Here is a 24,278-nt window from a genome sequence, read left to right as displayed (position 1 = left end):
CCGTATAATGAATAAATAGTTGCCTTCTAAGACAACGTTTTGGTCTAAAGTGCAAAATTAATAAAACAGATCAATAGATTTGTTGGATATAACTGAGTTCTGAGAATCTGTTCACAACAGTAGGCCTATGTAAATAGCAACTTTAATACATTTTCACGAAGTTTCAGTTTATTAACCCAACAACCGGCGAGTTAACAAAAAAGTGTGATTGTGGCCTTAGGTCTTAGAAGGTTGGGAACTCTTGATGAAGATCAACAATACTTAAAGGTCCTAAATTACTATTAGGCAGATAAATAACGACATGGTCACGTAATTAGACCTAAGAACTTAGAGACAAGCTGAGAATAATCGATATCAGTACAATAATCAAATAACCATTACAATAAATCGCTTGAAAATTTTAAAGAATGAATTAAAATCGAACCCAGAAGCTGTTGCATTTATATAAACCGAGCGGTTGAAGAGTGATTCAAAGGAGGCCAGGAAAAGTTATGTGAGAAAATATTTTATTCTCATGACCGAAGCAAGCCAAGAGCTTTGCAAACGATAAAGTTGTCCTTAATGAATAATAAGAATAACAGTGTATAATAAATGAAGAGGAAAGACTGGTAAATATTTAACGTCTTTACCATTATTATTGTAGTTATCGACGAGTAGAACTGAAGAATTGACATCAAGAGAGAAACAAGCACAAAGGAACATACAAATGGTAGCACTGTACATCACAAAGTACCTGAAATTGGGAAAAACGGGAAGAGAGCTACATATGATCTTCCTCGATATAACAAAAGCATACGATAATGTACCTGTGAATAAATTATGGGAAGCCCTAGAGATGAGTAAGGTAAGAAAAACATTAATAAAGGCAGTAGAACTTCTCTATGAAGATCAAGAAGACCAGGCAAAACTAGGAAAGAGATTGACAACAACATTTTGGATAACAAAAGGTCTGAGACAAGGCTTCAGCTAGTCGCCGACATTCCTCAAAAAATATATAAATAAAGTATTAAAAAGGTGGGAAAAAAATGTGTAAGGAAATGGGCACACCATTGGACGAAGATACAATTCTCCGATGACCAAGTGATAATAGCACAAAGAGAAGAAGACCTCGAATTTATGACGAGGAAAGTAAAAGAATATGAAATCTGGGGATTAACTTTAAATTTACATAAGACAATGTATTGGAATTTAAGAAATACTAATGACGCACTGATAATAAAGAGGACAGAAGCGATGATAGGGGACCAAGGGATGTATGGAACTGAAACAGAGGAAAGGATAAAACAAGGAAGGAGACTCATAGGAGCCCTCAACCCAATGTTATGGGACAAAAACACCACAAAGAGAACGAAAGAGAGAATATTTTAAACGATGATACAAAGCGTGGCTCTTTATGGAACAGAAATTTGGCAACTCTCGGAACAAAAAGAAAAGTTGAGAATAATGAATGGATTTCCAGAAGAGAGAGAGAGAGAGAGTGAGAGTGAGAGTGAGAAACGAAAGGATTAGAGAAATCATGAGGGTGGATCGAGATATAATTGAGGTGATAGAGAAAAGACAACTGATTTGGTACGGACACGTGCAAAGGATGGAGGAGGAAAGTTTACCAAAAATGACTATGAAATGGCAACTAAAAGAGAGAAGGAAGAGAGGAAGACCGAGACCAGGATAGAACGACAGAATTACAAGAACCATGATAGAGCGGAAACTACCTCCGGAAGGATGGGAAAATAGAGAAGAATGGAAGAAAATATTAGGCACCGGAAGACCGAAGTAACGGTCAAGAAACGGAAGAAGAAGAAGAAGAAGAGAAATTGGAAAATGCGACTTACTGTCTCTAAATTTGGTCCCGGCAGAAGGAAATGCAGTTATTATGTATCGTCGAAAGATAAATTAATCTACGTTTCTAGAACGCACTGCACTATGACGTGCTCCTGGAAAGACAGAAATATTACGAAACACCCCCCCCCCCCACATGATAATCGTCCCAGCCAAGATTCGAAGTTGGCCAATTCCAAATAAAATGTGAGATGCCTGATCAGAACCCAGGCCCTGCCAATGACTGAATCGTGCCTCGGTCAGTGGAACGTCTTGCAAGACAAGAGGCCAACCAAACTTTGGCCACCTCACGGCGATCTGAGCCAGAGACAAAGCGTGCCAGCGGTGTAACATTTTTTTCTAACACCGATACAGTTACCGTTATGATATGGGTGACACCAAAACTGGCCACACTTTGCTGTTTACCAACTCAAGCGAACACACCTTTATTTCCACAATCTGGGTCCATGAATGTCTGAAGGCCGTGTCATAGCTCAGGCGGTTTGTTAGACGCGACTTCTAATTGCAGAGACATGGGTTCCGCCACGGGTGATCTGGAGCGATGTTCATGCGGACGAAATGATACTGGAGCGAGTTGTTCTCCGAGTCTTCGGCGTTGTCCTGATATTCCACCATTGGTTCCATACGCTTCTATCACCGCGCTGTTAGGTGTGCGATTACCCTGATCAAGCGACCCACTATCCTGAGTTAGGGCTTCTCTGACGTAACATTTGATTCATCTCGGAGTAAAGGTAGTTAGTTTAACTTGGTTTAGTTTTGTTTGCGTATTTCGGGAACTTTATTCCCATGTCACATTCGTGTTACGGAACGGATCCCGGTTAGGAGCTGTGAAACTCTTCAAAATCTTGAGAAGATACAATGAAATTATATGAAAACATGATGGCGAAGCGCCTGTTTGTATATACATAGTGAGATTCTGAAAATTATATAACGAGTAATTTCATAACTTAATGGTTAAGGAAGATGACTAGGTAAATAACATGAATATTATTTTTTATTTAGTGTTCTGTCTAACGACAGGTCCATATGAACAGGATCCTTCCATCCTTTTCTCGGACTGGGACCTGTTCATATACGTTCTTGGCAGATGATCCAGAAGTGGTTTGCCATTGCCTTCTTCTGTGTGTGAATGTAATTGTTGGGATGCCACGGAGGAAAACTCCGTGTTGCCTAGACCACGGCCTTGCCCAACACAAGTTATAAATTCGGGCACCGCCGGGAATCGAACCCGAGACCCCAGGATTACAAGGCCAGCGTTCGCTAGACCACCGTGGCTATTAACATGAATATACGAACACTCATTAGCAGTTTTGTAGTAGAGACACTTGGAAAAAGCCACTTTGAAAGGCAAGACGCGGATGCAAGGAATAAATTAATAAAGTTCTAATATGAACTTACTTTTCCGATTTACTAAATGCCTGTAACAGGGTAATTAACTCATATTAAAGATGATATACAGACAACGTGCATACATTAACCGACAATTTTAAGGGCGTGTAATTATTTATCACACACACACGAGAAAACGCATGCATTAAAAGGTTACACAATATTAAAGTTTTTCCACATGTGGTGAAGTAAGATCATACATAAATTTTTCGTCAACTTCTTCAAATTTGTCGACATTCTGTATTAGTACAATCCTAAGCATAATTAAAAGGCCTTACATGTGCAATTATAAACGTGGTCAAATACAGTGAGGTCTTTAGGCTGTATATATTTTTAGTCCTACAAACCGTGTAACATCCTGGCGGACAAAGCTCTACGTTCGCTATATTGATAATTTATAGTATGTTTAAATACACACTGCTTATCACCTACCATTATCACAAACATAACATGCCTACATATAATACGCATTAGTTTTCGTCATTAATGCGAACCGATAATATAGGCAGAGATCTGGTGTGTTCCATATGTTGTTTCACTTCTTAGGCACTACTTATAAATGTTCATAGAGCCGATGTAACGTATTATATTAAATCGCCCTGCCTTCAAAGGCATTGCGTTCGTACTTATTATAATTTGATCAGAGAATAGGTTTAGATGGGAATACATAGCCACATAGGATTAAGGGCCCTTTGTGGGATAAGGTTAATAGATAAGAAATGGCAGTTTTATGTCGTTAATTATTCGGTATTATCATATAACTCTCTTCTGTGTTTTCTAATACTTTGATCCATAGTTTGAATGCGGAGGCCACCTGTCACAGCCTCCCATTAAAGGTTTTCGTGCTAAAACTACATAAGAAAAGTTTGATGGAGCTCTTTAGGTTCATATTACGTTAATACAGCGTTCGAATTTTGATCAGGAGTGTGGTTATTACGAGCGAAGTTTCCATAGCGTTGTCAAACCCTCTTTGCTAACGGTAGTACCTTATTAAATCATTCGACACTATAACTTCTGCAGTTGATACTGCGACGTTAATAAACAAGCCTGCTAGAGAAGCAATGAAAACGAAAGTTATGGAGCCTAGCACTAGCACTTTGTGACTCTCGGCGTGTAAACTGGAATGAAAAGCAGGCTGGCACCCTGACAACTACCTGCATTCATTCCTACTTGACACACTTTTCTGGCTGCATCGCGTAGGTGAAGAGCGGGTCAGTAGGTGAGTCAGCGGGGAGCGGGGCGAATATGGGTCGCTCTCAAGTTCACTGAGCGTATTATAGCTCCACGGTGCATGCCATACAGAACCGCAGGGGCCAACATCGAAAGACGCTAGTTACCGCGTCAAGAGTAAGAAGGTAAGAAGCACGGTAGTCATGTTGGTATTACTGTCAGTTCAATTTACATATTATACTTAACCGAAACGTATCCCTGTATTTTAAGACCTAATGTTGGAATTTTCGTATTGAATCTAAAGAAAGTTTAATTCAGAATGTTGTCCTTACGATGTCTTTGTAGATTCTATGATATCAAGGCAATAATCAGGGATGTTGCTAAACTTGAAAGACGCATAGAACTGCACAAATTTGTCAAATTTTCTTAAAAATACGAAGCAAGCAAAAATATGGGAATTTCCTGCTCTTCGTCAGAAGCAATTTACCACAACTTTTTTTGTCTTTTTGCTCTAAAGTAATTCCGGTAGAGAACATTTCCAGACAAAAATGGACGCAGATACAACATAACTGGATCTGAAGAAAAATAATCCTACTTTATCCAGTCCATTATAACTAGTTCTATACTGTACAGTTGTAGAAAGAACTAGACAGAAGCCAGATGATGGACACACTCTTTGTTGTAATAGTGTATATATATGTTCACACACACATAAACACAACATGCCGTTAGTATGTCATACAAGGAAGAAACCGAGTTAATGCAAGCCAGAAACATCGAAAATAGAAAAAAATTATAGTGGGGACGCGGTCTGATGCATACGATCTTAAACCCCACTCTAATAATGGAATCACGGGTTCGAATCACGTGTTTTACTGTTTTTGCCTTGGAATGTTCGGAAGTGTTAAATACTTTGAGAACTATGTGGAACAAGATGGCGTCAAAGCGACATTCTCCTTTTTGATACGCGCTATCTAGCGGTGAACCACGAACGTTCTCGAGAGCGTTTTGTTTTTTTCAATTTAATTTTCCAACGATGCTGACAGAGTCGGGAAATATATTTTATCCTTGATGTAGCTCCATAAATCAGAAATGGGGGGGGGGGGGGGGTGTGTGTGTACTATGTAGTGAATGCGGTGGCCAGGGAATCGGCCCTCTCCGACCGTTCGAGAAATTGCGTGTTTAGGAATGCTGTTACTGTCATGTCGGCATTTGCGTTCCTTGTGGACACGGAGTTAAAGTCACTTTTCCCACATGTTACAAAAATGTTTTGAGCTCCTTCTTATAGCGTTGTAAGTTTCATACCTGTGTAGCGTTTAGTTTTTGTTAAATATATGAAATCGCCAGGACATTTGTGTTCACAACCTGTACATCTGCCAAAAAAGTTGTCGAACTTACAAGACGTTGAAAACAGGTTTAAATACAAGTCATATTTGACAAGGAGCCATGCGTGTTCTCCTTCGGAAAAACAGAAGCTGGCCATTGAACTTTGCAGAGCCTGATCAGTTCAATTCACACCAGTATAAACTATTTTCGTCAGACGAATCAAACATTGTTATTTATATTTAAATTGAGCATTAGAATCTCAAGCTATATATTTCAGAACAATACTTTAAGCGCAACTTCGTTCGGAGGGGAAGTAAAGATGGCGGTTCCATGTCGTAAATTTACGCCATGTAAAAGAATCTTACGAGCATGAACGAGATGTTTCGTAAGCAAAAATTCAGCGGCCATTTCTCACCCAAGTCTCTTCTGATTCACTACTAGATGGCTCTAGCAGTCAAAATCAGGATTGAGTAGAAATTGTGCACCTTACAAGACTAATAAGGACAAGTTGCCTTGAGCAAATGTCCTGAAACAGGCCAATAAGCCGAATCCCTGTAGTAGTAGTAGTAGTAGTAGTAGTAGTAGATGATGGTAACGTTTAGAGTCCCATGTTAGATATATGCTTATCCCATCGTATATAATTTAACTGCTTTAAAAGTTTAATTAACACACAGATAATTCGACAATAATTATTCCGTTTGGCAAGAAGTGCACAAGAGATCAATTTACATTGCATTCACCTACTAAAACTTGGTAACAAAAATTATAAACGAAAGTCACTGAATGTAAAAGAACGTCTAATAAAGAACATTGACTGGAATATAATAAACAAGTTACTCAGACAGTCGTTAGTTGATTCTTATAATGTTAAAAGCATCGTTTACAACCAGAAGGAGTGACGTCATTGGGACTAGGTGGTTAAACAGAACACTGAGCACATGTGTAGGCGTTATGCCTCACACTGGGCCTTGGCATTTCGGGAGAAATGTTACATCAGATTTTCGACTATGGCAGTTTTCCTCGGACTGGCAGGTCGGCCTCTACCTATGCAGGACAATACAACCCAAAAACGAGTACAAAAAAAAAAAACTTCGAGTGGGACTCGAACCCACAATTTCAGTGTTCGAGCGTTCAAAGCCGCCTTACCACTGTTCTAGGCTCAGCAGATGATGAGAAGTATAAATTTGTTTTCATTATAATAAATGACTATTAGCATATGGTATGAATGAATTATAGTAATACGAGAAATTACATTAAATTTTTTAAAAAAAATACCAACATGGTTTAGTTGACTGGATCATTTAACGACAGTTTTTTATCTGCGTAGATTATGTAGGGTCGAATGCAAGATTTGGCGAAATGATAAACTGGAAAAGACGTTCTGGATTTTGGCGCCGTCTGGACTCGTAGGTGTGAGTCTACACGGCGCTGAAAGCCATAAGAAGAGCATCATCATCGTCCTCACAGCCGTGAAAATCTCACATGGGAAAGTTATAAAACCAGGATTTTCCTAGAGGGAATATGGGATATCCAGTTAATATCATACCCAATGAATATGAGACACGAGTGTTACCCAATTTACAACGACGCTCAGTTTCAACATGCGAGCTGATAAATATTTTTTTAAAAGAAAACTTTGGAGCACAATTGTCCTTGCTGCCTTCATCATCAGGGCGATGATGGAGGCAGCAAGGACATCTGAAACGTCGATAAACGTCTACCAGACTACACGGCGCAACAACCCTGAAGACAGCCAGAAATCTACGTACTCACCGCAGGGAGAACCTCCAATCCTAGACTTTCAAATAATATTAATTTATTATATGTCATGTAACTGTGAGGAAATTAATTGAAATTATGACAATAGCAACTGAGTGTCGTAGAAAGTTTTAACCCGGTAGTAAAGTGTTACTTTCACATATTCACAATGGCAGACTACAGTTAACCACGAGTTCACGATATATGATGATTATAAATTAATGGAGTATATAGATAAAAGTTTTATCTAGATCTGTTTCAGACATTTCATAGGGACTTCTCCCCATGCGAAGGCATAGGCCTTAATGAAGTAAATGAGAATATTTAGCAGTTCCACAAAAAATATGAAAGTCCTTTATATCCACTCTTTGTTGTTATAATTGTTATTTGGGTCTGCTTCCAAGTTTCTAAGACAAATTAAAAATTTTCTCTGCATCGTTTAATATAACTAATCCATATTTAAATACGGAACTTGGATCTAATTTCTCGATTTTATTAAAAACTACCCCTCGTACTGTAACATGACAAAATATGAATATCTTTAAAATATACAGAATTCTGCTTCAAAATTTTTTTGGTCTGGTAAATATTTAAGGAATTAAAAGTAAACAGCTTATGACCCCACAGAGTGCGTTAACTTTGTGACATTTGTATTTGAAACAAAAGAACAAAAGACAAACAGAAAATAAGATTAAGGCTTTTAGAATTTATGAACATTACAAATTGTAGTAGTCATACTAATACATAAACTCGTTACTTATCCCCTCAAATAAAGTTAAGTTACTTTTGGACTAAATTTTATATTCGACATTGACCTCTTTGAGACTGCCTGAAGAAAAAGGTCACTGAAAGACGATGCCTTCTGCACATCCCGGATTAATGTAATGTTAAAGAATTCACTTATGTCAATCAAACAAATAACGCGGTCGCAACTCCGTTGTAAATGTGTTGTAATAAACGCTGTTAAAGATCATTTGTTTAAAAACTAAAGAGGCAGGAGTCCCGCAGTATTCATCTGCCTCTGAAACTGTGGCCCACGCGCGAGGCACCCGTAGGTCGACGTTTCCAGACGGCGAAGGACATCGTCATACTTATCGGCGAAAAGTGATCGTAGCCTCTTGCAGCCGGAAGCAAATGTGCGTGTCTTCAAGTTTCCATCATCTGGTGGTTTTCCACTTCTTATTCTCCATCCTCGTCTTATTTTCCTTCTCTTCCTCTTTCTTAAGACTCTTTTTCATAATTTTCTCCCAACTTTTCTTCTTCTCTTACTCGTTCAGATTTTAACATTTCCCCCCCAATTTTTATAGATTCCTGTCTTCTGTTTCCTGTAACTTTGGATCATTCTAGTTTCCACCGCGAAATTAATCAGCTCATTAATTTACACAATAAATTCTGATCAAACGCATATATAAGTCGAGTTATAACTTACTTAAAACGTCTGTAATGGATGTCTGTTTCAATAAGTTGATCACAAATTGCATACTACCAATGTTGATAAACAATGACTGTAAAACCGTAAAAGAAACGTTAAAAATATATTTTTGCCAACAAAGCTTTAAAACTTCGCTCTTACATTATTCCATTTATCACTGGAACTGAATACCAACATTACCAACCTAACGGTGCGAAATTTAAAACCATTCTATTAATACTTTTGTCAATAATACAGGTTGTGCCATTTTAAGTTAGTCTTTCCTAAGCTTAGTATTATTTATGCATCAAAGACGATTCCTGTAAGGTTTCAAACTTCAGGCTGTTTATAATGTTTTCCTTAGAACGTATTTTATCCCTGTGATGAATCTATAAAGAGCCAGGTTACTATTCTGACACCCACCAATAAAACTTTGAATTCGTAGTTGGAGGATGAGTTCATCATAGACCTCCACGTCCGTTACTCTAGACCAGTGGTATTCAACCATTTTTTGTTCGCGTACCCCCAGATATAATTTCTCTTCCAAAGTTGTACCCCCAAAGTTGGTGTATAATTCAAGTTATACATAGTATATAATCTACATCTAAAATAAATTAAACAAATTACATTACTGATTATTCAGTGTTTATCATAAAATAATATATATTTTTTTTAAATTTCGTGTACCCCCTAAGATGTATTCGCGTAACCCCGGTTGAATACCACTGCTCTAGACTGCGTACAGTCCTCGCAGTTTTCGTAATAAATAAGAATAAGATTTTTCACTATACTTTATGGTAAATTTATTATCTGTGCTTGGACTAGTAATCCCACAAAATTGAATCACCATTTCAGTAGTCCGATAAGCGTGCAAAGCCATTTATACCGCTCTAAATGCCCTTGTTTGGTGTTCTAAAGTTGTGAGAAGCGTTTAAAAAACAGAAACGGATCTTAACTTTCCAACAAAGGAACTGATGTTCGGCCCATCTGAGGTTGAAACAGCGTTGTTATATAACTTAACAGATAGTTCTCTATACTATAGTTATGCTTCTGACTCCTTGGGGGGGGGGGGGGGATATGGAGAAAAGTTGTTTACGCACAAACAAAGTTAATCTTACCCAAGTCTAGAAATAGAAACAGCTTTAAACTAGTCTTAAGTGACTTACGAAAGAAAGCAGATACTTCGCTCGTTTAGAGGTCCATATAAGGTTCCGCCTGCAGACAACTTCGGATTGTATCCTTATAAGATGACCAGTCGGATTCGATTTTATCCTACCCATAGATCATACAGCGTATAACTGTCCATATACTGCGATTCAAGTTTCCCTATATGACACGACTGGACAAAGAGCAATATTATGTTTTCTCCAGCTCCAGCGCAAGGGATTTCTATATCGTAACTGTGGATTACAGCACCCTAAAACACTTCTTGATAATTACTGCTTTATTACATTATCTTTCGGCAAACTATTATGCACACAGTGGACAAAACGGACATAAACTTCAGAACAGATTTTGAATAAATTTAGTATGTCAGTCAACACTAAAACTGGAGGAATTTTAATTTTTGCTAAAATCAATCTAATTAAGACCTACTTTATATGAATTTCAAATCGTACTTCATGGAATTTCTGAAAAGACGGTTCATTGGGCAAAAATTTGTATCATACATGACATAACAATCCTTTGCGCTTTGTATTTGGCGAATATTTTACAAAATAAAATCAGTTTGTTAGCCTATAATAATACGTCTCATTCCTGATAGAATCTTTCCCACAAGCATGTGGCATTTGAACAGAAGAGTTCCCATACACACGTCAAAGCTGTTTCCATGAATACAAAGGTGAAATATTTTAAACTAAAATTATTCCGCCTCTCTGTTTTCTTCTGTTCTGTCCTCCCAGGTACTTCTAGACCTTGTAAGATTTTAAAGTTGAAGAATACGAAAGTGTGGACTGGATTCATCTGGCTCAGGAGTGGGAACATTTTTAGAGTTTTGTGACCACGGTAATGAACATTCGGGTTCCATATAAAGCGAGAAATTTCTTGACTACCCTGGCGAATGTTAGTTTCTCAAGAACGACACCACATCATGGAGTTAGTACGTCTGTACAATACGCATGAATTCAACTGATGGAACACTGTTGAAAAACAAAATTTACAAATGAAAACAATTAGTATTTTAAGTGTTACTGTTCAACGACAGTTATTCAGAGCTTAAATTCCAGATATTCCTGGACGAGAATTCTCGTTTGAAGGACAGAAGCCATCTCTTCTTGTCTATCTTATCATCTATAATCATAGTTTCATCTCATTCGACAATAATACCCACTGCATTCGATATATCGCGTGTAAACAACTTACCACTATCTGAAAGACGTAATTCGAGCTTATCAGTGAAAAGATTGGTAGGCTTGCTACCGTTGAAAACGCCTGATCGTGACGTCCAGCCTGCTTGGTCGTGACTTGCAATGTCAACACGCCGCGTTAACACGTCAAACACCTTGGTCCTCACATCTGCACGATCACAAGTCTTTTCGTGATGAAATATATCTTACATAATCGTTCGACGTCAATTGCGGTGATATAGCAGTGTCACCAATCGCAGATTTAAAATATCCGCTGCTTTTCCATTTGTGTACAGTTTTACCAACAGCAGTATTTGTTATATACAGAATGTACCAAAAAGATATATACACACGTAAGACTTGAGGTTCTCACAGCGGTGAGTATGAAGATATCCGTCTTCTGGGTTATTGCGCTGTGTAGTCTGGTCGATGTTAACCAACGTTTCAGAGGTCATACTGCCTCCGTCATCGCCCTGATGACGGAGGCAGTATGACCTCTGAAACGTTGGTTAACATCGACCAGACTACACAGCGCAATAACCTAGAAGACGGATATCTTCATATATACACACATTAAATGAATGAAATAGACATTTTAAAGGAGTAAACAATTACACACGTCATTACTGGCACTTTACGAATACGCGAATACAATGTAGGTGTTCATAATATCACCGTTGGCTGCGTGGTATAGCTGACAGCAGTTAGCAACTGGCTGACAGGGTTGATATTCCGTAATGTGTAACAGAACACTTGTTTAATCGTGGTTCTTGTGCACACACAAAACTGTAAGCGAACGCATGACCTTGTGTGCGCAGAAGTTGAAAATTCGTTGTTTGTCAGACGCTGTAGCTCATAGCAAGCAGTGTCAGTCATGAATGGTTAACACGGGGAATTTATGTGTTATATAATGTCTACAGAAAATTACAGGGGAAATACGAAAGTTTATGATGAATTGACAATGTTTATAAATATTCTGTTGGACATAATTCATTAGCTAATTGTTTTGTATTAAAATCAAAGCGGCTACTCTGTTACAACCCCTGGATGAGCTAGTCCACGGTTCAAACTATCTTCACCAGGGGTTCTAGGAGACAGACTACTTTAAAAAACTTCTGTCAACCACACTATATGCAAAAATCTAAACCAGGAAGACATTAATTTGTCTGATGGTTAGGGAATATGATGCAAAGTTCAAGAACCAGTTGTCTGATCATTCTTGGAACGACATATACCACCAGACTAATGTGACATGTACTGTTAACGAAACTCATATGTACTTTCCGCTTAACTTTTGTTTCTTTACAGACGTGAGGCGTTTTGTTGTGAAACTCGCTTCCAGAAAGAGGCGTGTGTACTACTTACAGAAGACAGGCAGCTACGAACTGCTGACTGCGTTCTCTGGATGTTCAACTCGTCTTCAAAAATTAGCATCACTTCAAAGTAAACATCACTAACTCTGTATACTACTTTTAATGATGGGTGTCATTCCTTCGGTACACAACCTAACGGGGGGAAAATAGTTCAATGGGCCAACAGAACTTCCTGCACGGTCATTGTTAGTTCCTGTGTTTATATGTTTAACAATTTAATACCAACGTTTACGAAGTTCAGTAACATTTTTTTTTGTAAATGTCATACGCCACCTCACAAGCAGACATTCCCATAATTCGAATACGTTGTCTATCATACTGAGTGAAGTGACTTACGTTCGTTGGCCAATGATAAGCTATACTCAACTTATTGATATTTTCAGATGTGGTTCATTGCCTCTTATTATGAACTATAATGCATCGAAAAGGAAAAATAAATTTTTAATTTCGCACTGTTTCGAAACCTAAAATTGCATAGCTGAGACTTCGATTGTGTACGATAAATTGTAATCGTGGTCTGTTTCAAAGTATAATCCCGAAATTCACCTGAATGACTGACCAAAACTACAGAAAGTTAGCTACAATGGCCGGTATCCCTATAGACTTTCGATATGTATGCATTCGTAATACACGTCAGGACCGAACTCAATAACCTACCCAAGGGCACTATCTAAAATAATGAATGCAATAAAACTGACCGCTAAAGCTTAATTTCCAACGTTTCATGCAAATCTTTCATATCTCATCATCTTGCTACAAACCAAACAATAAAAGATACCACATCATTGTTTCATATGATTGACATTTTGCCCGTAATAAGGGCAGCAGCCTACTCGAATGGCGTGTTCTACTGCCACTATGCCGGAAACTGAATACAATTTCCAGACTTCCTGGAGGAAGTATGTAATCATGATGGAACATTGCTCAGCTAAAATCGTAGATACGTATAACCCCACTGACCCTCATTCAGCATCAGGTTAGACCACTTGGTGGAGAAAGTTAAGGCGTCGAAAATCTTGTTTACATTCTAAGCTACCGATTGACCAAAAGAGATTTTAAAGGGTAGGAAAAGGTCGTTGCTCTTAAGTCTTAAAGGCGACGATAAAAAGAAGAATGCTACCTTAAGATTTGAGGTTACCACAGCGGTGATTATGAAGATTTCTGTCTTCTGGGTTTTTGCGCCGTGTAGTAAGTTAGATGTTTACCGACGTTTCGAAGGTCATACTGCCTCCATCGCCCTGATGACGGAGACAGTATGATCTCCGAAACGTTGGCTAACATCTACCATACTACACGGCGCAACAACCTAGAAGACAGAAATCTTCAAGAATGTTACCATTTGTAGACACCCTTATAATCTCACAGCAATACAAATTTCACTTTCGGACCAGATACAGTAATGCACTAAATATCGCCATCGTGTTACGAAACCCGTTCACCAGGAAAGCTCATACTGTCAAACTATTTACATCTTTAAGTACTACAGTGCCCCCATCTACGGCTAAAAGTTAATTTCCATTGGAATCTCCAATCAAAATTTTGTATACGTTTTGATATATGTCAATCTAAGTCTTCCTAAACTAGCCATTCTGTTGAATTAGTTGAAGCTGCCTGTTCAATTTCCTGTTACACAACTGCAAGTCTTATCAAATAAAAAAATAGTTTAGAAATGTACGCTTAACATAAAAGTTCTGATACTTTTGCGCTGGTATTGCCTGTCGGTTTTAAGTTTGTTTAAATGTATTTCTCTTATAAAGAGCAAGAACACGTAGTGGACGATCAACGACCCCCGACATATACAAATGCTGATCAAAATCAATCAGAAGGTTCAGTGAAACACCTTCTATATTGCCTTAAAACAGCAATACTGAATAACAAGTTTGACTGAGTATAAAATGTTATATTTATCTCTAAAACTTTTTTCTATACGATAAGAAATGAATGTAGGTTTTTATGTGAAGTGTCTGTTATTACTGTCTTACATTAAATGAAATCTAAATATTTCGAAAAAAGTTTTGTAAAACTCTCAATATAAAATTTAATGAAAATCTCGTCAGTATTTCTCGAACAGTTACACGCAGCACAGACAGACACAGTGAAGGTAAATATGAGTCTTTTTTGCAATTTCGTTGAAATCATGCCCAAAAACTGCTAGATGGCAGTTGTTCTTAAAGATAAAAGTTTTGTTAATATTTGTTCCTTCATATAAATACGGATCTAACCTGCCACTGTTTCAAAATTATTTGCCACTTAAGATTTCAGATTTGACCTTTATGTCATCATTATTAAATCATTTTTGTGAACCAGACAAATTCACTGAAGACGAATGTCTTCTGAGTTTTGCCGTTTAGTCTAGTAAAAGTTCACCGACGTTTCAGAGCTGCTTGCTGTCTCCGATATCAGTATTCATCACCCTGATGATAAAAACTTCAAGCATCTCTATGAAACGTCGGTAAATTTATACCAAAATTCTCGGTGCGATAACCCAGAAAAAAGCCATCTTTGTACTAGCCACAGTTAGAACCTGAAATCTCAAATTGACTAAACATTTCGTTACTCATGAATCAAGAGACGTAATAGTTGTTCTTTTCCGCTAAGTCGCATTGACTTCGCGAACCTCGACCGGTGGCGCGGAGCGGTGTGAGTGACGTGGGTCCCGCACGGTAAGTCCCGTTCCTCGGGAATTACCAGTTCTTGTTTCACCGCGAATCACGTGACTTTGTTTCTCGTAAGTCCATGAACAGTTACGTATAGAACGGTGACGGACTGCAACCCCATGGTACAAGCCCTTCATCAGAAGCTGCTAGCTTTTCAGCAGATCGAGAAATTCCCTGTTCTTTATGAAACCCGAAAATTCAACGCTTTATTCACAGAATACCGCCTAACCCCTGCAAATAATTTCCATGATGTTATGGAAACCGAAGATTTCTATTCTTGTTTACAAAAACCGTTACTGTAGGGTCGTTTTGAGCTGCTGGTTGTTAGGGTTTGATTCCGGAACTACCACCTGACATTGTGACTTGACACAGCGATCTCCCGAGTTCCATCTCAGCGTTATTTTCAAACGTACAATTCCATCTTGCAAGTGGCAGTTTTCCGTTAATTTCCAAACCAAAATCATATTTAATTTCCCATCTCCCCATCCGATGTGCTTGCCCAATCCATCGCAACATCCTCGATTGTAATAATATTACGTAGGATATACAAATTCCGACTTTATTATTATGCATTATCGTAAATTACACTCTTAAGTTTTAGCTATTATGCATTTTCATGGTTTATGATGTGCATGATTCTAGGTGCGTTTCCAAAATATTGAAAAACGCCAAGACTTCGGCCTATAACCTCATCTGAATGCAACAGGGCCAAAAATATTTGACTGGTGTCTATCAAACTCGGATGAATATCACATTTAAAAAGATTTAAGTTAACAGTTTTGCTCCTTTCAGAAAAGAACAGGTAGTTCACTGACAACTGGACCTATACCCATTATCTGGCACGTGGCAACACTGTCAGACGATTCTCAATGGGCCGGAGTTAAGTTCAAGGCAAAGTAGTCACAAAGAAATTCAGGACGTGTCTGCTAAATAATGAACACGCAGCCATACAGAAGTCGTGTTGTCTGTCTGGCCGATTTGCAAGTGTAGCCCCAGTTTTCACACGCCTCCCCAAGTGCTGTAAACCAATTTAAGTTTTTTCACGCCTGAACTTAAATCTGAAGACTATTCTCTCTTGAGTAACATTTATATACGGTTATAAATCTTAATGTTATTCAGGTATCTAATTTTTGGGCGTTTTGAACGCAAAGTGAAAAATAAATACCTTATTCCAATACAGTGAAGACTTGTAGGCAAAATACCATCATTTCGAAGGAACATACTTCTTCAATTTCAGCCCTGAATATGGGGGCAGAATGTTTATCCTAAATGTCAATATCTACTTACAAGTGAACGCGGTCCTATAACCTCCATCGACAACTTTAACTCCATGAAATTCAAATCTAATAAATACATACTTTATTTATATCCGCTCATGTCTCAGCCTACTTGTTTTAACTCTAAAGCTGCTTCAAGGATTTCGATGATATTTGGCCTGGGAAATAACCTATACCCCAAAGTTTGTTGGGAGAATTTAATTTTAGTTTGTACACACGGAATTATCTTTGCCAGTACAAAGGGACGTACACTGATAATAGCATTAGACGGCCAATTCAATATTGTGGGGGATCTCCACACCACTGCAAAGGGTGATCTCATGCCACCCTGCCAGGTTAGTGGCAACGAATACGTACGACGTGCATTGGAGTAGCTCGTATGCGCCTGAGGCATGCACAGGTCTGCAATATCGTGCCGTGAGATAAATAACATTTATTTGAAATTACTGCTAACGTTAGACTGTATTTCAGAATACAAAATGGTACCGAAAATCTTTTTGTTTTCCTTTTGATTTTTAAGTGTGTATACAGCTTTAAAATTATTTTATTACAGATATTTTCACGAAGCCAAGGTAGAATAGAAAATTAATTTTTATTTGTATTTAATTACTTCCTTCAGACGCAAGGAATGAGTGGGAAGTATTTTGAAATTAAATTTGTTAACTTAGAAATACCATAAAAATAACACTTCCTAACTTTTCACTATTTTACCTTAAATTATCGATAACGTTAAAGGGCATAACATACTTCTGTTAAAAGAATTATAAAGTAACAGTAGCTATATTATTTTTCTTTTGTATATAGATAATTATTTCAGATCCAATACTTAAAGAATATGTAGGCATTTATACACTTTAGGGACAACCGATCTTATTTGTTTATAACACAAATATTTCGTTTTCACTTTGTGTTACTCTCATATGCTAGAATTCATTGAAAAGTATCTAGTGTTGAGGGATACATTATTTATTCCAGTACATTTCATAAAAAGAAGAGAATGCAAATTATCGAATAACGTTTGAAATGAATAGAAGTTTACATTTAAACTTTGGTATCCATATTTTGCAAAACAAAATTTACAAGGCCGAATCCTTTCGAAACCTTAAAATGTACGTAGAGACCAAGGGCTAATGCTTTTCATTTGTTTAATCTAATGGAAGATCCTATATCCGCTGGCTCCACGCTGTTAATTTTGTCATATCATGTGCATTAAATATGGTACACATGTTGTTATGAGTTTTGTGTATCCATTGACTTATTTATGGTAGTAAACCTGAAAATAATTTTTTTATATTTTTCATCCAATTTTCTCGTACATTTTGTTATAGACTAAATAAGCAATAATAAAACAAAGCATGCGACTTATACCAATAATTATAATTATTGTTGTGAAGATACTGTTTTTTTATATCTCTAACACACAAAGCTGCACATTTTTTAAACGTCTTTATATTGAAAATGTTGAAAAATTTAGTCTTACATAAAAAATATAAACAATCCGTTTATAAGTATATTATTATTGAAAAGATGTTAGTAAATACAGAAAACCAACAATTACATACGTAATATAATTCATGACTAGAATATGTAGCTGTTTACAAAAATTTACCTTAATATGACAGAATTAACATTGAGGAGATAAGACTCATCACTTTCCAGCCAGAAATGAACTTCCTCAATTTTAAAATAACAAGAAATTTTCTAATCTCCATAAACTGGCAACAAAATGGCGCACAGGGATTCATTGCTGGGAAAGAAAAGAAGGAACGCGAACATCAATAACAGCAGCATAACGGAATCGCAAGTGTGTCGCGTTTGGTATCTCACGTAGCAGGTGGCGAGCGAGCGGTCATCACCCGTAGAACTGTATTATATAAGAGACGAGGCCGGTTCACAACACTGCGCCAAGATTACGTCACTCGTTTATACTCCTCTTTCAGGGGAAACCAAAATACGAAGAGCGACTGTTTATAACTAGAAAATTGCTCGTCAAGAATTTAAAGCATTACGCAAAACAAATAAACAGTGTAACAAAGCAGAATGTAAACATTAAAATAATTGGTTATCTTTGCGTAATTTTAAAAGCCGCAACTTTAACATCTATTTTCCTGCGTTGTATAGAAGTACAAAGTACATGTAGCCTACATAAGCACGCAAAGGATAGGTAAACAGCCTTTTGATTCAATGCACTGTCTCCAGAACGCAGCAAATAAAAATTAAAATAAACTAATATCATGAATATCATTACGCATCTTTGCATATTTATATAATATAATACGATTACATGTCCTGAAATCTCAAATATGATCCCATATCGAGGTTACATGTGCATAGTAATCTTCCGTTAGTAACATTACCATGGCAACCGCTATAATATTATTACTTAAGCCCAAAATCTTTTTATAGCAAATGATGACAAACTAACAATGCTTATTATACAGATGATAAACACGAATAATTTCACATTGGCTTCAAAATGAATGCCATTTCCCTCCCTGTCTGTCTAATTTTGACTGGATTTGAAGACATTTGGTATTTTAACTACCACCATATAGCAAAGAATTTCTTGAAAAGCTAATAATTCTTCGGAAATTAAAATTTAACTCATTTTTACTGAATGTTCATTACCGTATTTGAAAGATACAACAACTTCACCATGACCTGAGACGAATCTAGTCACATCTACTGTTCGCGACTGCAATCTTGAGACTTGCAAGGAAAAGCAGGAAGTCCGAAGCGTTAAAGGCAGACGCTTTCCTCCTTCACCCTTCACCCCACTTCCTCATCCCGCAAGTCTCAAGATTACAGTCGCGAACTATACGTAGAACATTCGCCTTTGAATTACCAGGCTAAAGAGTATAACAACGCTCATAAGGAAATACAGACGAAAGAAATGGAATATATAACAGAGAAAATCATGAATCACGATTTTGATTCATTTAATGGTCGTCTATCACTGTGGAAATGGCATAATATAAAATTATAGTGCAATGAGCGATGAAACGGTACATAACGAAGTGGATTTCATTTGAAGTATTATCCCCACTTTTGCCTGTAGGGGATGAGGAAAAACATGAAACTTGTTAGAATATGAAATTCGAACCTGGGACCTCCCTTATATAAAATATAATTGTTGCTAACTCCGAGGTTAAGTTTTATTCAAAGAACTCGGAGAATAAAGCTAGATGGACGCAGGGCGGTGCACCGTTACAGCCACGGAGGTCAACATGAGTTTCCTCCAAACACGAATTGCGCACTAAACTACAGAATGTACAGTTAACTGCTGTAATCGTACGCTGATGTCTAGAAAATTGGATGATGACCAGCGTTTTGACTACATCCAGTTATGCAGTACCAGTTACCAGGTTGGTGTAGCTACAAACATCGACACTTCTATTCTGGACGTTCCTGCTTTAATTATCGGCAGTGGGGGATTATCTGAGTGAGAATTTTCATGCTTTTCCTAGTCTTTCCAGGGGAACTGCCCTACAATGAAACAGACACATCTCCTTCTTATAGGAGTCGAAGGTCCACTCTGAACGTGGTGATGAGTAAAATTATAGGATATGAGGAGTTCACGGCGGTGAGTCTGAAGATGGCTGTCTTCTGGGTTGTCTGGTAGAAGTTTATTGGTGTTTAAGAGGACCTTGCTGCCTCCATCATCTTCGTTATGGAGGCAGAAAGGACCTCTGAAACGTCAGTAAACTTCTAGCAGACTGCCCGGCGCAACAACCCAGAAGACAGCCATCTTCAGGAGTAAAATTATTACCTCTTACGGGAACTGAATACCTGTTATCCGGATCGTAGCCAATAATTTCTTTGTCATATTCCCAAATGAACTCATTTATTTACTGCTAATTCTAATATTATTCTGCCACATGCGTCTTGGTCTTTATGTAAATTTCTCCCTCAGCTCGAACGTACATTCTTTTAACAGATTAAATGACGCGTTAAATCTCTTGCTTTCCTTTAGACAAAAAGAGATGAAAAGAGACTAAATACAATCAAATAACCTGATGACAGAGGCAGAAACAGTTTCCTGATACGTTGCATTACATCACCGTTCTCACATGTCATATATCCCGAGAAGACCACTGGAAAGGAGCCAAGTTTCAGAGATATACAAAACCACCGTTGAAACCGAATGTTAATGTGCTTTACAGCTGCAGTTTTCTTACTTACATCTAGTGTTATTTATTTTGTTAAATTAATCTGAAATGTATTATAAGTAAGGGCTCAGTTCCTAAATTTTTTGCAGGCGGTGAGATGGAGTCGTGGCTACTGGACGTGAAAAGGGTTCGCATTCCGCGGCCCAAATTCGCGTCGGGTCGCCATGCGGGTGGCTACCCCACAGAACCACCAAAGGATTACAGTGTCGGGGGCCTGGACGACCCACGGGATGAGAAGGGAAAGCGTGGGGATTATACGTCCCGGGAACTCGCGAAGGCAACTGAAGAACTTAGGCGCGCTGTCCAGGAGAAACTGTAGCGCTTTGCGCGGAGAATAACCAGTTGCTTCTTTTGCTACGGTAACAGCGTGAGATACTCTCCAACAGCTGTCCTTTCCGCGGAGATATTTTGAGTCTGTATGCAATGAACATTTTCCTTAGGGAAATGACTGTGTGATATTAGAAAAGTGCATTTGTCGTGGAAGAGAAACGTCGAGAGTCTTTAACACTAATGACTGACTGCCTCTCATATCAAATTATTCTAGCCTTTTTCGCTATATCGGTACATGAATCAGCCCAGACGACTTAATTTTCCAATTGTGTCAGTGTAATATAACCAGCATTTCTCCATATTGTACCAAGGACAATCAAAGAAAAAGTTTCTTGAAAAGGTAAAACGTTTGCCACGAAAATCCAGGCATTTTTCCAAGGGCCTCGTGTTTTCTATTCGAGTTGTTTTCTGACTACAGTGAAGTATTGTAGTAGGTTAAACTCATTGAAGACGAAGCTACAGCTTAAGTATCAAACATAGACAGACTCTTTATCAGAAAATTAAAATTCTGACCGCCTGCTAAATATGAAAAATATCTATTTAATATCTTGTTATTAAAATTTCTTTTCGACATTTTTGCACTAATGCTATTATGGTTCATTGAGAAGACATCCATTGTCTGATATTTAAAATTAAAGACAATGAAATTATAAGATTTACTATGTTTCGGAGGCTGGCAATACTTCGAAACGTAGTAAAATTTCATAATTTTAGTGAAAGTTTTTGTTCTCGTAGTGGTTAGTGTGACGATGGCTGTAATCATCCTGACTGGGTACAGCAAGCACTTCAGAAACTTCGGTAAACATCTACCAGATTACACTGCGCAACAATCAAAAGACAGCCACATTATAATTTTAATTCTTAAATAAGTCAGTGGATAATCTCTTGTCAAAGAATGTAATTTTTCTGTCTTAAATGGTCAGCCGAATACTGGATTGTGTTTACAAAAACCTGTTGATCATTTAGAGCGGAACTGTCCGTTCGGTTTATCTACCACTGTCTATTTTTTTGCAAAAATACATCGTTAACTTGCTACGGAGAAACCACCTTACTCGTGCCAATAGACTAAATTATGACAGTGTTGTCCAAACACCGACTCGTACCTGAAAACGAGACCCAGACTTGTAAAAATTATGTTTAGTGTCGAGTCTAGTTGAATTACTGCACTTTTGCACACCTGAAAAGGAAATATCTGAGTTCTGTTGAGATTCGGGATCTTCCGGTGTCATATACTAGGACAACAGTTGGTCGACGCTGAACGACACTATGGCGTCGAGGCGCACGGAAGAGCTCCTACTACTACAAGTTGACGATATTTTATAAATAGGTTTTTTCGTTTTATAAACCACGAATTTGTTCAGGTATTAAATTTCTGGACATTATTATATCGTATCTGTCCATTTATTGACATATTTGGAGCAATTTTCTCAAAATTACATCGCCTATAGAAAGCCCAAAATGATCTGTGGAAAAATGCAGACTTTGAGGTTATAGACGCAGAATAATTGTAAGGAAATTTGTAATTAATGGTTATTAATTCTAGGCAGTGTGGTGGTTACTGTTAATAGAACATGTTCAAACTGCGTTTTGCTCTCAGAATGTATTTGTCGTTTCCACTGGTTCTTAAAATAACAATGATTATTTCCCTAGACAAACGACACGGTAATGGATATCCGATGTGATTTTAATACATGATTAAATTAGTCAAAGCCTTTGAAAACATGAAGAGATGAACCTCTGCAGTTAGCGAAAGTTTGAAAGACATTATATTTAAAGATTTAGGCCTAAACTGCAATCCAGACAGATAAGCATGCTTAGTCCCTAGACATAGTTAATTTTTAAACAGGCCTTGTAAGTGACTGCTTATCTTTCTATCAATCTAGGCCTTCTTTTGGCTCAGTTGAGAAAGGTGGTAAATCTGTTCCAAATTTTAATACAAAAAATGAACGAACACACACATAATTCCAGTTTCGTTTGATTTCATCCCACTTAAACGAACTCGTTATGATTGCCATATACGAAATATGTAACCAGAGAAAACCTAAATCCGGAAAACTTGTAATACCTTCCCCTGTTTGTGTTTCCTCAGCTTACAGTGGATATGTAAATAGACACCAACAATAATAATAATAATAATAATAATAATAATATTAATAATAATAATAATTTCGATAAGAATTGTTGATATTGTAATAGTTTAATGAATAATAATTAGAATAAGTTGTTTATGGTCTATAATTATACAAGGAAATGATGGTTCTGTTGTTTATATAATGAAATTATCTGTACAAGCTCTGACTATTACTTGCCATTACTTTTACCCAAATAATAAATGGAATATTTTTTTGTTCTAGATACACTTAAAATAATCACGAAACATAATGTTATTAATCATTCCCAAGTTTATGCATGTTTAAAGAAATCTTGCTTCCATACTAATAAATTGCTGAATCATAAACCTATATTTAACCCTTTCCTGAATAAATTATATAGATTATATATTTGAGCATCAATCCTGTTTCGTATTCGGGAGTTCTGTTTTTCGGTCCGCGATAAATTTTTAAATTAGACCACGACTAATTCGTTACAAATCCTATCGAACTCCTTATGCATTAATCATCCTATCACCGGACGCCATATAATCCGAGTTACTGATACTATCGTTATATAAACCATAAATAAATATTTGGCACTTGATAAAAAGACTTAAGTTCTTATAACTTACGTTCCACTTAAGCCATTATTATAAAGTACCAAACACATCGTTTCAATGGAGAATTATTTTGAAAGATAAAATTGGAAGAATATGGAAGGAAGCTGTCGTGGTCTATTTAAGGTGCTGATGAAAACCACAAAATTCCTTGGAATGTTCTGCCTTAGGACGATACGAAATATGGAGAAGCACTCAGAATCAACGTCTGATTTCACACGGATCGTAACTGAACTATTTGACACACATGGGTACATTTTGAGATAATTTAATTCCATTACAGTGAAATTTCTTTCACTCCAGAATTCTTTGTTGGAGCCAATTGTGTGAGAAAGTTAGTTTCTCCACTTTTCTGTGACAACTGCATCATATTTTAATGGCGACGACTCATTCTAACATTGAACTTGACCTGTCATCTGGAAGATTCTTTTTTATTGGAGTCTCGGCACTCCATATTGTTATTCTGTCCTCCTCTAAACTTCACTCTGTCCTTATTCACATAAATACAGAATGTCCCATAA

General features: G+C 37.3%; 2 protein-coding genes across 9 annotated transcripts in view; one reads left to right on the top strand and one right to left on the bottom strand.

Moving 5' to 3' along the window:
• Positions 1-23,400, top strand: part of LOC110832167 (uncharacterized) — a 33,765-nt gene extending 10,365 nt beyond the window's left edge. The window contains exons 2-3 of the mRNA XM_087353909.1: positions 12,550-12,684; positions 20,807-23,400. Coding sequence (XP_087210035.1) covers positions 20,815-21,036 — 222 coding nt within the window. The 5' untranslated portion in view covers positions 12,550-12,684; positions 20,807-20,814 and the 3' untranslated portion in view covers positions 21,037-23,400. The remainder of the gene's footprint in view (positions 1-12,549; positions 12,685-20,806) is intronic.
• Positions 1-24,278, bottom strand: part of dysc (whirlin protein dyschronic) — a 250,246-nt gene that overhangs the window by 42,193 nt on the left and 183,775 nt on the right. The gene's annotated exons all lie outside the window — the stretch shown is intronic.

Source organism: Zootermopsis nevadensis, unplaced genomic scaffold (genome assembly GCF_977971745.1).
Source record: "Zootermopsis nevadensis isolate Lab colony 2312 unplaced genomic scaffold, Znev_1.0 Znev_ptg000022l, whole genome shotgun sequence".
Taxonomy (NCBI): Eukaryota; Metazoa; Arthropoda; class Insecta; order Blattodea; family Termopsidae; genus Zootermopsis; species Zootermopsis nevadensis.
This window is presented reverse-complemented; position numbering and strand designations above follow the sequence as displayed.